The sequence below is a fragment of the Salvelinus alpinus genome, chromosome 6 (assembly GCF_045679555.1).
Source record: "Salvelinus alpinus chromosome 6, SLU_Salpinus.1, whole genome shotgun sequence".
NCBI classification, from domain to species: domain Eukaryota; kingdom Metazoa; phylum Chordata; class Actinopteri; order Salmoniformes; family Salmonidae; genus Salvelinus; species Salvelinus alpinus.
In genome coordinates, this window is record NC_092091.1 from 77152094 (window position 1) to 77167465 (window position 15372).

The 15372-nt window shown below is 46.7% G+C and overlaps 2 protein-coding genes across 2 annotated transcripts; both read left to right on the forward strand.

Annotated features, from left to right (window-relative positions):
- Positions 1-14: 14 nt before the first annotated feature.
- LOC139579766 (uncharacterized) lies at positions 15-12347 on the forward strand. Its single transcript, XM_071408586.1, has 9 exons — positions 15-305; positions 1295-1419; positions 3317-4192; positions 4352-4443; positions 4689-4952; positions 5321-5632; positions 5751-6009; positions 6699-10526; positions 11229-12347. The coding sequence occupies exons 2-9, from the start codon at positions 1314-1316 to the stop codon at positions 11582-11584; spliced, it is 6093 nt and encodes a 2030-aa protein (XP_071264687.1). The 5' UTR covers positions 15-305; positions 1295-1313; the 3' UTR covers positions 11585-12347.
- Positions 12348-12809: 462 nt separating this feature from the next.
- Positions 12810-15164, forward strand: timm10 (translocase of inner mitochondrial membrane 10 homolog (yeast)). Its single transcript, XM_071408074.1, has 2 exons — positions 12810-13056; positions 13764-15164. The coding sequence occupies exons 1-2, from the start codon at positions 12986-12988 to the stop codon at positions 13954-13956; spliced, it is 264 nt and encodes an 87-aa protein (XP_071264175.1). The 5' UTR covers positions 12810-12985; the 3' UTR covers positions 13957-15164.
- Positions 15165-15372: the final 208 nt, after the last annotated feature.

A 15372-nucleotide genomic window follows, 5' to 3' on the forward strand; every position in this document is an offset into this window, starting at 1 on the left:
GCGGAACAACAGAAGTTGATCAACGACGAGCCGAAATGACCCCATGATTCGAAAATGCAGTTAACCCCATCTAGGCTTTTCCAACGTTAACTGTAAGTATGAGCACGCACGATCGCCCCTCGCGATTTTGACGTGAACTCTTTTCTGAAGTGTGACGTAAGTCCGTGAATTTGGCCAAGTTGTGGGAATCGATCAACTATGGAATATGTCAACATTAACTATTTGAAACAAATTGGTTGGCGATATACAGATTTTTGACAAAGCAAGTCACCAGACAAGAAAAAGCCCTGACTGGCATCGAAAAGGTAAGCATGTGCATTAGCTAGCCGTCCAGCTAACGTTAGCTAACACATTTAGCTAACGTCACCAGACTTTAGTTTCCAGTTCCTCCTCCGGTACGAGGGTACTGAAAAGTATATAAAATAAACGAATTAGATAGAAAGCTGTACCACACTTGCAGTTGTTTGAAAACGAAATTTAATGTGCACTAATGCAACACATTAACATTTGTGTTTTTGATTGTAGGCCTATTGTCAGTGTGTCTTATTGATAAGCGGAAGTCGTCCACAACACGCTTTGAATTGCATGGCTCTTGCAAGCGTTCCTACGGAACAAGCTGTGTTTGCTAGCAATACCACTGACTAACAAGTGATACGACAAGCTGAACTTTTTTTCTTCTAGTCATAAAACAAACGTGTTAACCTGCCAATTGTCATGTATTAGTTTTCACGGAGTTCCAAATGTAAAGTACTAGCCACTCACCCCAGTTGTGTGTATTTATGGATGCCAAGTGAAGCCAGTCTTACCCCAAAAATGTGCCAAGAAAAAGAAACATTTTCGTATTTCTGTGTTTCATAATTTTCCTTCAATTCGCAAGAGGCTGAATGTAGTATCTCACTGGAGAAAGCATCTGAGCGAGCGAAACAGCGCCCCTCTGTCTCTCTACGTGTAGGCCATCTATCTGACGTTGTCTGGTCCAAACAAGTATGACATTGTTGCTGACCGTAACATCTCACAACCAACTTCACACCTTGTCTGTTCAGCCCAGTCTTCTCCAAGCACGCCATTTTGAGACAATGAATGAAAATCAGGTTTTACCATTGTTTCACTTTGTCAAATTCTGTATACTGTCAGATCAATCTGCAGTCATTTAAATCACTCCCCCCCTTTTCCCCTCCCAACTCCATCCCTCTCTCCTTGCTATCCACTGCCCCCCCCTTCTCCCCACATCCCTTTTCCCTCTGTCTCCCCTCCCACTCGATCCCCCCTCTCCCAACCCACCCCTCCCTCTCAGGGTGGAGGCCAAGAAGAGGATGATGTGGAGGTACCGTCTACCTGGCTATGAGTTGAGGCTCCTAGAGGAACTACAGAGACAGAAGCACAACAGTCTCTACTGTGATACCCTGTTACAGACCGATGGTGAGGGAGGAGGGGAGTGATGGAGAGACAGCAGTCTACTGTAATACCCTACTACAGACTGAGGGGGAGGGAGGGAGAGAGAGGAGGGGAAATGGAATCAATCAGAGCATATGAGCAGAGATGAGCGGTTGGAAATCACACTCATCGCTCATGTTGCGCAGCGCTCCAGTGCGCCATGTCCTTTCCTACCGCTCAGCTAAAAAGCGTTTCGCAGTCACAGGAAAAAATAAACTTCCGCTCCGAATTCACTCTATTCATTAAGATCACAATTTAACCAACACCCATCTATTTTTGTGACTACCTGGACCTACCAATTGGTTTTTAAGTATTGAAACCAAACCATATGGATTTAAATGAAAAGTATTTGAATAAACATTCCAAATAGGCTACATGTCATAAACACTCTAAATAGGTCAGGAGCCAGAACGGGAGCCTAAGAAGGAATGAAAATGAATGAATTAGGCTATATTATTTCAAGGCTATAGCCTACTTAGAAATACATTGTGAAGCATTTGCGAGTGTGACACAATAGGCTGGTATGCACATAAAGCATTTAAACAACATTTTGTTGTATTAAATAATTATAGTCTATAAATTGTGCATATCGGCTGTGAGTTACTTAGAATTAAATACAAATGAAATGATAAATGACTTATTAGAGCCTTTTGAAAATGTTGAGTTTGGCCAGTCTGTGGCTTCATGCGATGGTGCCTGGAGAGCAGACCAGCAGCAGAGAATATCCCCTTCACACTTGCAGAGCCACTGGGGATGATAAACACCCTTTTGGCCATTCTTGCCAGGCTGGGCAGAGTTGTTTTATACATTTTTCTATAGGTAGGCCTAAAGGTTTTTAGGCAAAATAACACAATCAAAATGGAAAGCTCTTTGAACGTGGGAATATGCCAGGCCTATTGGGCCAAAATCAGTTATGGCCTATTGTATAGATAATAGAACGAAAATGAACTAAACTTTTAAGAGATCTCAAATCAAACTTTATTTGTCACATGCGCCGAATACAACAAGTGTAGACCTTACCGTGAAATGCTGACTTACAAGCCCTTACCCAACAGTGATTTGTAGTTTATAAATACTTCACTACAATGACACACTTAATTAGATACCCACCTCGTTCCTTTCTGTTAGCATGTGCACATAGTAAGTACCCCATCATGCTTTCGGGATATGTGTCTTTTCAGATTCCACAATGATTCTTTAGTTGTGGACACAACGTCATCGCGCTCCCTCTCTTGCTCTTGGTCCTCATCTTTGTAAGTCATGTTGATTTGGCACCTGTGTGTTTTATCTGTTTCTTTATGACAATATTTAGTGAACTTCATGACAGTAGCTAAAGCAAGGGGCTGTAGCAGCACACAAGTAGACTACAAATGCATGCTGGGCCGGGCATGCCCTGAGCTGGTGAAGTGAGCGAAAGTGGAGCGGGCGAGACGGCCGACCCTCCAGACTTTGGGAATCTGGCTCCACGCTCCAGTTACATTGGGCACGCTCCGCTCACATACTCTGGAATCAATGGAACGGTATCAAACACATGGAAACCACATGTTGGAGTCTGTTCCATTCCAGTCATTAAAATGAGCCTGTCCTCCTATAGCTTCTCCCACCAGCCTCCACTGGTCTCTACTGTGATACCCTGCTATAGACTGATGGTGGGAGGGACAGTAATGACATGATGGAAAGTAGCCAAATGATTGATGTACATTAGGGAGACATAATGAGGTTTAGATTGAGGATAGTAAAGGGATCAATCAAATCCAACTGCCATTCTTCCTCTCCTTCCACATGCCCTTATTTCAAACCTAAACCCCATTAGGCCTACATCACATTTCCTAACCTGCATTATAAATGTAGCTAATGATGTCACATTTCTCTCTTCCCACAGGATTGTCAGTCCCGGCCCACAGCTGTGTCCTGGCTGCCCTGAGCCCCTACCTGTCCAAGGCCCTGTCCAACCAGTCATCCCCCCTCCCGGCTGGGCAGAGATGGCCACTCAAGCTCCAGGCTGTGAAGGCCCAGACCCTGCTGAAGCTGGTGGATCTCCTGTACTCCGGAGAGCTGGAGGGAGAGGGCACCATGGAACAAGAAGAGGTTATGGCTGCTGCCTGTAAGCTGGGCATAGGCCGCTTGGTGGAGGGGTGGAAGGACCGGGGGAGGGAGGGAGAGGGGGAGGAGGAGAGGAGGTGCAGTCTTAGAGACGTGGGGGTGCAGACGGAGGGAGGAGAGACACAGGTGGACGTGGGGGCGTTGGTGGAGACAGGGACACAGACTGTGGACTGTAATGGAGGTATTTACATGACTTTCCTCAGTCCTCTCCCTGATGCTCTCCCTACATCCACATCCACACCCTCACCTCCACCCCTCCTACTAGTCCAGAGCAGCAGTGAAGGGCAGCAGCACACAACTCACATGGCACCCCCTTCCCTGAGTCCCCAGATTATGACCCCCACTTCACACCCCAGTTCCACCCCACCCAGCGTCAAAGCAACGGTCAACTGTGGAATAGCTCCCTTTAGAACCCACCCTCGGACCTCCGAACCGGAGGTCACAAACCTCTCATCGTCCTCTGTTGTCCTGAGCGGTGACATGGTCGCCCCGAGTGACGATTCGGACCACCCCACGACACCCCGGGAGAAGAGTTCCGTCCCAGAATGCTCTGTGGTGGAGAACGGTGTGACGGAGCGGAGGACGGAGAAGAAGCTGACATCACACACTGGGAGAGCAGAGGAAGGAGGAACAGGGGAGTGTCTGGAGAGGAGAGGTATGAGGGGATGACAGTTATTTTACACATCCTTTGGGGTTTTAGAGTTATTTTATCAATCTCATATTTAGCATGTTGTTTATTTGTATTCGTGTCATGTACTTTAAGTGTGTTGCCATGTATAACTGCACTGTAAATAAGATGTGATGTGATTGTGAGGTGTGGTTGGGAGGAACTGGCTGACCGGACAGAGGCTGGAGAACACTCCGATCTCCATCAAGGTCAAGCTGAGGAGGAGGACCAGGGGACAGGTAGGTGGGGTGTCCAAAATGGCACCCAATTCCCTAAATAGTGCCCTAGTTTTGACATGGGCCCTGGTGAAAAGTAGTGCACTGTGTAGTGAATAGGGTGCCATTTTGGTTGTGGAGTTTTTCTTTGCTAATGTGTGCCTCTGCTTGCTGTCTGGAGTACAGGCCGGGTTAATGTAAAACCCCTTATTCTCACTCTTTTGATCTAAACACTGCTTTATCAATACATTTGATTGATTGTTTAACAGGTGTGGGAGCTGGTCAGTGGGCAGGAGACGGACGGAACCATCTCACCTGGTCAGGGGCAGGAGACGGACGGAACCATCTCACCTGGTCAGGGGCAGGAGACGGACGGAACCATCTCACCTGGTCAGGGGCAGGAGACGGACGGAACCATCTCACCTGGTCAGGGGCAGGAGACGGACGGAACCATCTCACCTGGTCAGGGGCAGGAGATGGACAGAACCATCTCACCTGGTCAGAGACAGTTGGTCCTCGCTGCTCTGAAGAAGGTGAGTGGCACAGTAACGATGAAACCGTTCCAATACTTCCAATGCCATTCTAACTGATTGTTGTCAGCAAAGTAAGAGAGTAATTTGAGGGCTACATTTTCACTCTAGAACATTTTTGCCCATTAGTTTTGATACAGTGACTAGCCATTACCATGTTAGGAAGCCATTGAGGGGTTTCTGAATACTCTGTCCATTATTCAAGTTAATCTGAGCTGTCAAAACAGCAGCACAACAGTTAAAATATATATTTCCTAAACATTACTTTTGAAACCCTGTTCAGATGAAACCCTGCTGAAGACAGAATAGGTGTGTAAACGTTAGTATATAAATGTAATGGAGCCATGCCTCCTTTTATTCTGTCACGGCAGGAAACGCATGATCGCATGAGGACAAGACAACTACCACGCCAGCCTCTCCCCCCACCCCAGTCCCCAGCCCTCCCCCCACCCCAGTCCCCAGCCCTCCCCCCACCCCAGTCCCCAGCCCTCCCCCGGTGCTCTCCCCTCGACACAGCTTTCCTCACCCCTCCACCAGACCTCCACGTCTCCCCTCCACCCCGATCCCGCCCCACCTCCAAAACCACCACCGCCCAGTCAACCTCCCTCAAACACTGCAGCTCCACCCATCATCCGACCCCACACCCAGCACATGAACCGCAGCTCGCCTTGTCCCAGCCTCCGGTATATTCATTTATTTGACGATTAAAAAAAATTAAAAAAAATAAAAATTCAACCACACATTTGAAAATGATCCAGGTTAACACAGAAAACATTGTGGTCCTCTTGTTTTGGCCGGCAGGTAGAGGAATCGGACGAGCAGATTGAGAAGATGCTGGAAGACATCATGATGGGGTTGAACATACTGCCCCCTGTGGTTCTGGATAGGGACTGCGACCACCGCCACCATCTCCAAAGCCACGACAGACCGTCGTCCTGCACTCATCATCCCGTCCACGCAAGGCATTGTGGGATGCACAGCGCCGTTGGCTCGGCTTCTCGTTGCGTGTGTTCCCATGGCTACGCGACAGGAAGTGATGATGCGTCGTCGACTGAAACAGGTATGTTTTGTAACATGTTATGTGATTGACCACCTTTCTCTACTGTTGTATCTACATCTGAGAATACTTCATCTTTACATTTAGCAGATGCTCTTATCCAGAGCAATTAGGGTTAAGTGCCTTGCTTAAGGGCACATCAACAGATTTTCCATCTAGTCAGCTTGGGATTTGAACCAGCAACCTTTCGGTTACTGGCCCAGCGCTCTTAACCCTAGGCTACCTGCTGCCTTGAATCTGAACCAGGCTCCTTGTTAACTATGTTGTAAGGCTTTCTAGCGACTTAGGTCAGTGTTTCCCAAATCCAGTCTTCCAGCAGCCCAACTCCGGTCCTCCAGTATCCCCAACAGCACACCTTTGTGTTGAAGCCCCAGACAAAAACGCTGATTCAACTTGTCAAAGGCTTGATGGTTAGTTGACAAGTAGAGTCATGTGTGCTTGTCAAGGGCTTGATGATTAGTTGACAAGTAGAAGCAGGTGTGCTGTTGGGGGTACTGGAGGACCAGAGTTGAGAAACACTGACTTAGTCTATGTATGATAAGTCATGTACATTTTAAATGCCTGCCCTTCCTCAACTACTCACGGCATTGCTTGCACTTATCTCAGTGTCATCCATTACAATAGATCGATATTAGCACCCACACTTAGCTACCACCAGGCTGACCTCTATCTCTCTGTCTTTCTCTCTCAAGCCTTCCACTCCATCACCTCCTCCCATTTTGTCACCACGACAACCTCCTGCACCGTCACCCCTGACCTTTCCCTGGACCCACAACCTCTGACCCCTCACCAATGCTCCACCTATCACCCCTCCACCCCACTCTCTCACCCCCACGTCTCATGTAATGATTACTCCTCTGACTGGGCCTCCTATTGTTCAGGTGTCCAGTGCTCCTCTGAGAACGCCAAGAACCACCAGGAACTCCTGATCCGGTTCCAGAACTCTCAAAACCAGGAACTCCAGAACCGGAACTCCAAGAGCCTGGTGGTTGGATGTGGTGGCAGCAGCAGCATCATGCCAGTCCACTCAGGCTCTTCACCAAGGCCTCCCCACCACCACCAGTCCCTTCCTCAGAGCCAGGCCTCTCTACTTTACACAGGGGAAGAGGACCGAGATCCAGGGTGCTGGAAGGGTTCTTCTGCCCAGACGGGCGTTCCGTCGACATACAGAGAACATGTTTGTAATCTGTCCTCTGCGGATTGTCTGTCGACCAATGGAGAGACCACTCCTAGTCAAGTGAATGGAGACACTACTCCAAGTCAAGTGAATGGTGAGGCCATTCCTAGTCAGAGTCCAAGTCAGGCCAGTACGAATCAGGAAGTTCCACAAGAAGAGGAACCAACGGCTGTCACCCCCAGTTTCCTACCCCCCTCTGAAACTGATGCTTCTGAACCACAACACCCAGCATGCCCACCAGATGCCTCTCCCGGGAGAGGACTACGTTTCCCAGAACTCCTTTCACTGCTGTCTCTAGGAAGCGAAACCCAGCCTTCCCAATCTCCTCCTCCACATTGGGAAGAGCTACGCCTGCCAAAATGTCTCTCACCCTTAAATTCACCAGAACCCTTACCCCCACCATCTCCGTCGAAACCCTTCCTTAAATCCCCATTCCGGCATCCTGTAACTCCATTCCATAGAATCCCTCAGCTGTCAAAGCTACCACGTTGGCTCTGCTGCACTCCGAGAAGACTACAGTTTCCACTCAGCTCCATGATTCACTCTCCACGCTCCCCTGGAAATCTGTGTGAATCTAAAAAATGCCTTGGGTTGCCGTGGGAATCCAACAACAACTCCGAGCAGATGACTGATGGTCAAGACAAGGCTAGCATTAGCAACAACGCAAGACTGACCGGAAAAGAGGACGAGGAGGAGAGGAAAAGGAAGAAGGTCGCGACCACCACTGCGGGGCGAAGGCTTGAGAAACCAAAGGCGAAGAGAAGAGAGGGAGATGAAACCTGGAAGCCCCACAGTAACAGAATCCGTGTGAGGAGAAAGGAGGGTTTGGAGCCCGAGCAGGGGCGAAGGATTGAGAAACCAAAAGCAAAGACCGAGAGGAGACAGGAGGATGAAACCTGGAGTCACCACAGGAAGATAATCCGTGTGAGGAGAACAGAGGGTTTGAAAGCGGAGCAGGAACAATCAGAGGACAGTGAGACCCCAGAGCCTCCTCGGAAAAAGAGGAAGCGCAACGTCTCTACAAAGATAGAAGATAGTCCTTTAGTGAGGACAGAAAGGGTGAAACTCAACGACAGAACGAAGACTGAGAACGAACAAGTGAAAATAAGCCTCTGCTCTGTCAGTCTGTCAACCAACAATGTCTTAGCGAGCGAAAGATTAGGACGGTACCTTTCCAACACCTCCACGAAGTCTTTGTCCAGCCTTGGTGAGGAAGCCAACCGACCTCCAGAAGGAACAAAGATGCTGGGAAGGGAAACGGGGAACCCAGTAAGGGTGCTCCGAGCCAGGGATCGAGATGTGAAACGCCCTCCTAACGTTTGGACCGCAACCAGGAGCAGCTCCCCAGTAAAACTTCACCAAGAAGACAAGCAGTCGAACATGTCTTCTGAAACTCCCAGTCCCTCCTTCTCCGAATTTCAAGCTCTGGCCAAAGTAGTTGAACTGCTCCAAATCCCACCAACACCACCCCCGAAACGGAAACGTGGTAGACCCCGTAAGATACGACCAGGAAAAAAACAGGTTTCCCAGGCTGGTGGTTTATTTCCCACCAGTGCCATAACAACAGGCATCCATGATGCGGAAGCTGTTGAGCACAAAAAGGAAAGAGGAGGAGGAGAACTGCAGGGAAAGGAAAGAGGAGGAGGAAAACTGCAGGGAAAGGAAAGAGGAGGAGGAGGAGAACTGCAGGGAAAGGAAAGAGGAGGAGGAGGAGAACTGCAGGGAAAGGAAAGAGGAGGAGGAGGAGAACTGCAGGGAAAGGAAAGAGGAGGAGGAGAACTGCAGGGAAAGAAAAGAGGAGGAGGAGAACTGCAGGGAAAGGAAAGAGGAGGAGGAGAACTGCAGGGAAAGGAAAGAGGAGGAGGAGAACTGCAGGGAAAGGAAAGAGGAGGAGGAGAACTGCAGGGAAATGAAAGAGGAGGAGGAGAACTGCAGGGAAAGGAAAGAGGAGGAGGAGAACCGAAGAGAAAGAAGAATGGAAGAGAACCACAGAGAAAGAAGAATGGAAGAGAACCTCAGGGAAAGGAGAAAGGAGGAGGAGAACCTCAGGGAAAGGAGAAAGGAGGAGGAGAACCTCAGGGAAAGGAGAAAGGAGGAGGAGAACCTCAGGGAAAGGAGAAAGGAGGAGGAGAACCACAGGTAAAGGAAAAAGGAGGAGGGGAACCACAGGGAAAGGACGATAAGCGAAAGAAGTGCAGGAAAAGGGTTAAGCTCAGGGAGGGACATGGCAAAGGAGAGAGAGCAGAGTTGTTCCAGAGACTACCTGTGATGTCTAAATCTAAAACAGTTGCTCAGAAGCCTAGCTCGCAGACAACTTCGCCCAGTACCCATGAAGAGCAAGTTCCTGCCAACTGTTCAGGGATTGGAACCGGAACCATTCTGCAACCCCAGCCGTCTGGTCAGCCACAGAACTCCAGTCCAGAAAGATCTGGAGAGACTGAATCAGACAGAGACCAATTGAGACCCCCTGCTGTCAAGCGGACCCCCTCCAAGGGTCGGGCACCCACTGTGTCTCTCAAGAAGTTCCAAGAACTCCTGAAGCACAGGCACCAAAAGACGAGGAAGTCCACCAAAAGCAAGGAGACAAAAGAAAGTGAAACTGAAGGACAGAAACAAAGTGAAAGAAAATTATTGAAACCCAATGAAAGTGACAGCGGTCAAAATGAATCAAGACTGATGAACAAAAACATAAGTTCTTCCCAGTCTCTAGAAAGAGAGTCAGCCTTTCGACCAACCGTTGAAAATTACGATCAGACCAACCGAACAGAGAGCGACCATCCAGAGGAAAAAGATGGAGGACACAACAGCAGCACTTGTGGACAGGAGACAGAGTATCAAGATCTCATCTACAAAGAGACTGAAAGAGAAAACGTTGAGAATAGAGAACATTTTGAGAACACAGAAAACGTTTTAGTCGGGGAAAACGTGGATGCGTCCGGAGACTTTTTCGAACTCCAAGAGGAGCTGGCTACCTTATCAATGTTATCGATGACAAGGACAAAGGAAATGGTGGATCCTCAACGGACCGACAAAGGCAACAAGGAAGGAAGAGATCTGGTTACCAAGAAGAACAGAGAGAGGGAAACAGACTCGTCTACAGAGACAAACAAGAAGACCGAAAAAGGAAAAGGATCCGTGGTGGAGGCATATAGGAGAAGTGTGATCATCCAAGAGGTGGAGGAGAAAATGGAGGATGGGTATTTGGAGATGGAGATCTCCAGCGAGGAGTTGGATGTGGTTGAGGTCCACCAGACGTTGGGCTACGCCGGGACTGAGGAAGTGAGTGGTGAAGAGGAGGAGATAGATGTAGAGGAAATGGGTCCAACGATGTATCCTGATGCAGGTAAATCAATTTGAACCTGAATTCATTTTCAATTTTGAGGGAAATGTACACTGAGTGTACAAAACATGAGGAACACCTTTCCTAATATTGAGTTGCAACCTTTTTTCCCTCAGAACAGCCTCAATTTGTTGGGGCATGGACTCTACAAGGTGTCAAAAGATCCACAGGGATGCTAGACCAATGTTGACTACCAATGCTTCCAACAGTTGTCAAGTTGGCTGGATGTCCTTTGGGTGGTGGACCATTCTTAATACACACGGGAAGCTGTTGAGCTTGAAAAACCCAGCAGCGCTGCTGTTTTTGACACATTCAAACCGGTGCGCCTGGCACATACTACCATACCCCGTTCAAAGGCACTTATATTGTCTTGCCCATGCACCCTCTGAATGGCACACATACACAATCCATATCTCAATTGTCTCAAGGCTTAAAAATCCTTCTTTAACCAGGTCTCCTCCCCTTCATCTACACAGATTTTGAAGTGGATTTAACAGGTGACATCAATAAGGGTTCATAGCTTTCACCTGGATTCACCTGGTCAGTCTGTCATGGAAAGAGCAGGTGTTCCTAATGCTTTGTACACTCAGTGTAGTAGTAGTAGCTACTGGCAGTTACTTTTCATATTTTAATCTAGTTTGAGCTTAAATAGTCTCAATTATGTTACCTCTTTTAAATGTTTACTCTGGGTGTCTTTATTCGTAGCTTGGCAAGAGGTTCCCGGTGCCAGAGAAGTGGACCAAGCGAGTTCCACCATGGCCAGCTTCAGAGGCATCACCCACAACCACATCCATCTCCCTCAGAAAATCAAAATGGTGACCGCTGCCGACGTGAGTATCCCGACCCCTCTGGAGGCAGAGCCTTCCACGCTGACATCACAAAGGGTCACCACAGGGTCAACAGGAAGCTGGGAGCCAGAGGAGGAAGAGGACGTGGAGGTGGACGTTCTTGAGTGGTCGCCGGACGTGGGACCAAGAGTGTGGGGGGCGGGGCTTGAGCAAGGCGTCACAGAACTGACCGAGGAAGACGAGATAGACGTGATGGGAGAGGAAACGGACTGAGTGGGATGGTGTACTCTTAGGGACGTGTTAATTTAGAATCCATAATTTAAAAAAAATAATACAACGTTGCCAATGGAGAACGCAAATGTGTATTCTTCAACATAAAGGCTAGCTTTGCATGTGTGTGTTCTTCATTGGAAACGTTTATTATTTGCAACAGATTCTAAACAGTGTGTACTTGAGAAGAAAGGCTACCGTTCCTAAGCAACCTCCCCGCTCCTCCTCTCCACACTGTTAACTATCAGAGCAGCCCCAACCTTCCACACTGACTTGATGAGACTAACTCACAAAATGAGGGTGAGTCTCGCTGTATAAAAAAACCCAACCTTTGTTGATTTGTGATTTTGTTGTTGTTTTTGTTGTACTGTTCTTCAGCAGAATGCCTTATGAGCCCTAGACTAGAGACTCGGCAAACGCAGCTACTCTTTTGTTACACTACAGGGCCCGTATTGACAGCTTCTCAGGGTACGAGTGCAGATCTCGGATCAGTTTAGCCTTTTTTAAGTCATAATGAATAACAGGGCCTACTCTGAGACGCTTGGTGAATACTGGGCCCTGGTGTTCATGCTGGTTATTTTTTGTACCTTCAGAATCAGTCAGTCAGTGTCCAATCAGAAGCACTTAAATATGTTTATCTGACACTTTTGACAAGTTCTTTATTTGTATATTCATTGTTTGTATAACTTTGTAAATTAGAAAGAAAGCCAAAGGCCTGTCATTTAAATATAATAATTTTGTTGTATTAAAATGTCTTTCTTGACCACAGCTGTCCAATATATTTGTTTTCTCAAGCATGGTCATTTTGTATTTGCTTAAACCTAGCTATTGAAGTAAACATTTAACTTTGCCTACTATGCTCAATGTTTGTACTCATGCTCAATGTTTGCTCACATTAAATTACAATGTTCTAGCCTCCCAGTCAAGTCATCCTTGTTCAAACAAAAAGGAGTTTGTTTGATGTTCTGTTGGGCCCATAATGAGAATGGACTGTCACGTGCTGTCTAGGAGATCTCGTCCCAATACTTTAACAATGCATTCTTATTTTCTACCTCCCTTGAACAATTGCTCACTGAACATGGCAGGATATGTAGGGTTCCTGTAAATAGTTTACAGAGATATTTTCTTATCAGATGTATTGTGTCAATCATGAGGTAAAAGAAAAAGGTCAAGGATATATGGGCAAAATATTAAAAACTGTCCCATTGATTTGACAGCTGTTTGAATACGCAACTTTATTGACAGCGGAAGTAGTTCTTGAGAGGGAAGGAACAACGCACGTGTATTCCTTAATCTGAAGGTTAAATAAGCCGGTGGTCGGGTGTGTTTGTTGGCCGCTGAGAGTGGTCGTTTGGACGGTTCGATTTTGGAGAGAGTACAGTCTGGAGCGGGCACAACGCAGACATGGACCCAGAGAAAGCACAGCAACTGGCGGCGGAACTGGAAGTGGAAATGATGGCTGATATGTACAATCGGTAAGACTGGCTAACTAGCAATGGAATGTTAGCTAGCTTGTTTAACGTCCTTTCTCCACTGAAATGCTAGAATGTGCTAATTACAGTGTAACACGCTGCATTTGCATGTAGCTAGTCAGCTAATTTTCACTGTCGTGTTTAGCTTTTGGTGGTCAGATAAAAGCATCATGTTAGGTTGATTCTCAAGCTAGCTAGCTTTATAGCGTTAGCTAGTTATCGTGCTACTGAACGTCAGACCAAATCAATCGATTTAGAATAGAGTACTATTTTATAACGCACACACTCGACTACATTGCTGTACATGCATAAGCAAAAACAAAGGGAAGACCATCTCTAGTTAGCTAGTTAAGTCATGTTATTGAGAGCCCATTCAAATGGAATTGATTTAGCTAGCTATGTTGCCAGCTAGGAGTGCACGCACACATTGACTTTTCATAACATAATCAGAATGACGTGTTCTATGACCTTGCACATACATGGAGATTTTGATTCCTCGCATCCTGTCTCCTCTCCTTGTTCTCAAAACATCTGAGGGAAGCGAGGAGAGCACTGGGGGAGATCTCATCCCAATGCTCTCCTGACATTCCTCTCTTGCCTTTAAGGTTTTGACAAGGAAAAAAGGAAAAGACACTTGAGATACAGCCCTCATTATCGTAACCTACAATGTCTTAATGCCCTCTTCTTTCTCTCCATCTTCCTCCTCGCAGGATGACCAACGCGTGCCACAGGAAGTGCGTGCCCCCCCACTACAAGGAGGCGGAACTGTCTAAAGGGGAGGCGGTTTGTCTGGACCGCTGTGTGGCCAAGTACCTGGATCTACACGAGAGGCTGGGTCGCAAGCTCACCGAGCTCTCCGTTCAGGACGAGGAGATGATGAGGAAGAACGCTATTGGACAATAATATATATATATTTTTAGGGAGGGATGGGGGTGGGTTAGTGCTAGGGTTACCATGCTTTCTGTGCAAGGGGGGGTAGAGAGGGAGAGCAATAGGGTGGGATGGAGCGATGGGGTGGGTTTAAAAAAACATGGCAATTATGGAGTTGCTGTCCAGAGTGGGTAGGGTGGGTTTGAAGAGCAAGGTGCTTGTAAGGAAGGTTTGTTTGTGATTACGTTGTGGAGGGGACATTGGGATGGATGAAGCCTGTTTTGTGTGATCAGTGGTTGTACTTGTGGTTTGAGCCAAGCTCATTTCTTTTTTTTTACCACAGCAAAGACACTAATATGCATAGTTAACTATTTTATGTTCAGCCAATCAGTACTCTTTCTGCATCGTGTGTAACTAGGGAAACTGGTTGCTGCTTGGCCCTTTTTAGTTATGTGGGTGTGTCAAAAGTGATGAATTGAGAAATGCCCCAATAATGTTTAATAAAACGCTTTCAGTGTTCCATAGTGCAGTATTCTTCAAGCCATTCCTTAGGAGGACACTGGGAGGTGCTCCTTTTTGCTCTAGCCCTGGACTAATACACCTGGACTAATACACCTGTCTCAACTGCTGAAGGGCACCCGTTGGGCTCATATTCCTAGTGTCTCAGAGTAGGAGTGCTGATCTAGGCTTTATGAGTACGGGCCCTTGTCCTGGAGGAATAGATGGAGACACTGCTGTAGTCAATACCAGGACCATGCCTATATGAGTCTTTTCTTTACATTTTGATCCACCTCAGTTTGTTCATTTGCTTTGTATTTTCTTCATGTTGAAAGTGTACAAATGTTGTACAAAGTTTTCTTTTGTGACATTTTAGAGACCTTTTTTTGTTTGTCGTTTTAAATCTGAATAAATATTGTTATAGTATATTTTTTAGTTATGCATTCTACACTGTATTTTCTTCACAGTAATACAATAACACTGTACTTATACTTATGTTCCAAATGGCACCCTTTTTCCTATGTAGTGCACTATTTTTGACCAGAACACTATGGTCCTTGGTCAGGAGTAGTGCACTATATAGGGTGCCATTTGGGATGTATAAGCCTTATTCAATGTTAAACATTGCAGGAAAATAAGGTGTTCAATCTCAAACATGTTTTACTTAGTAGACTTGTATGACTTTTCTCTCAGTTTCTTCAAACCACCCTCCCATTGCAAATAAAATCAACTGTCAATTTCAAGGGTCATATTGACTTTACAACACACATGCGCAGTCAATGCACTGCACGTTGCTTTTTCGAGATGGAACCTACATTTCGTAGGACGATGTATACATGCGTATCCCGTACATACAACTAATACAACTTAAAACGAAATATACTCTAGCTTTTAAGACAATCTAATACAACGTAAAACTAAAAATGCTCTGTAGCTTTAAGACAAACATTA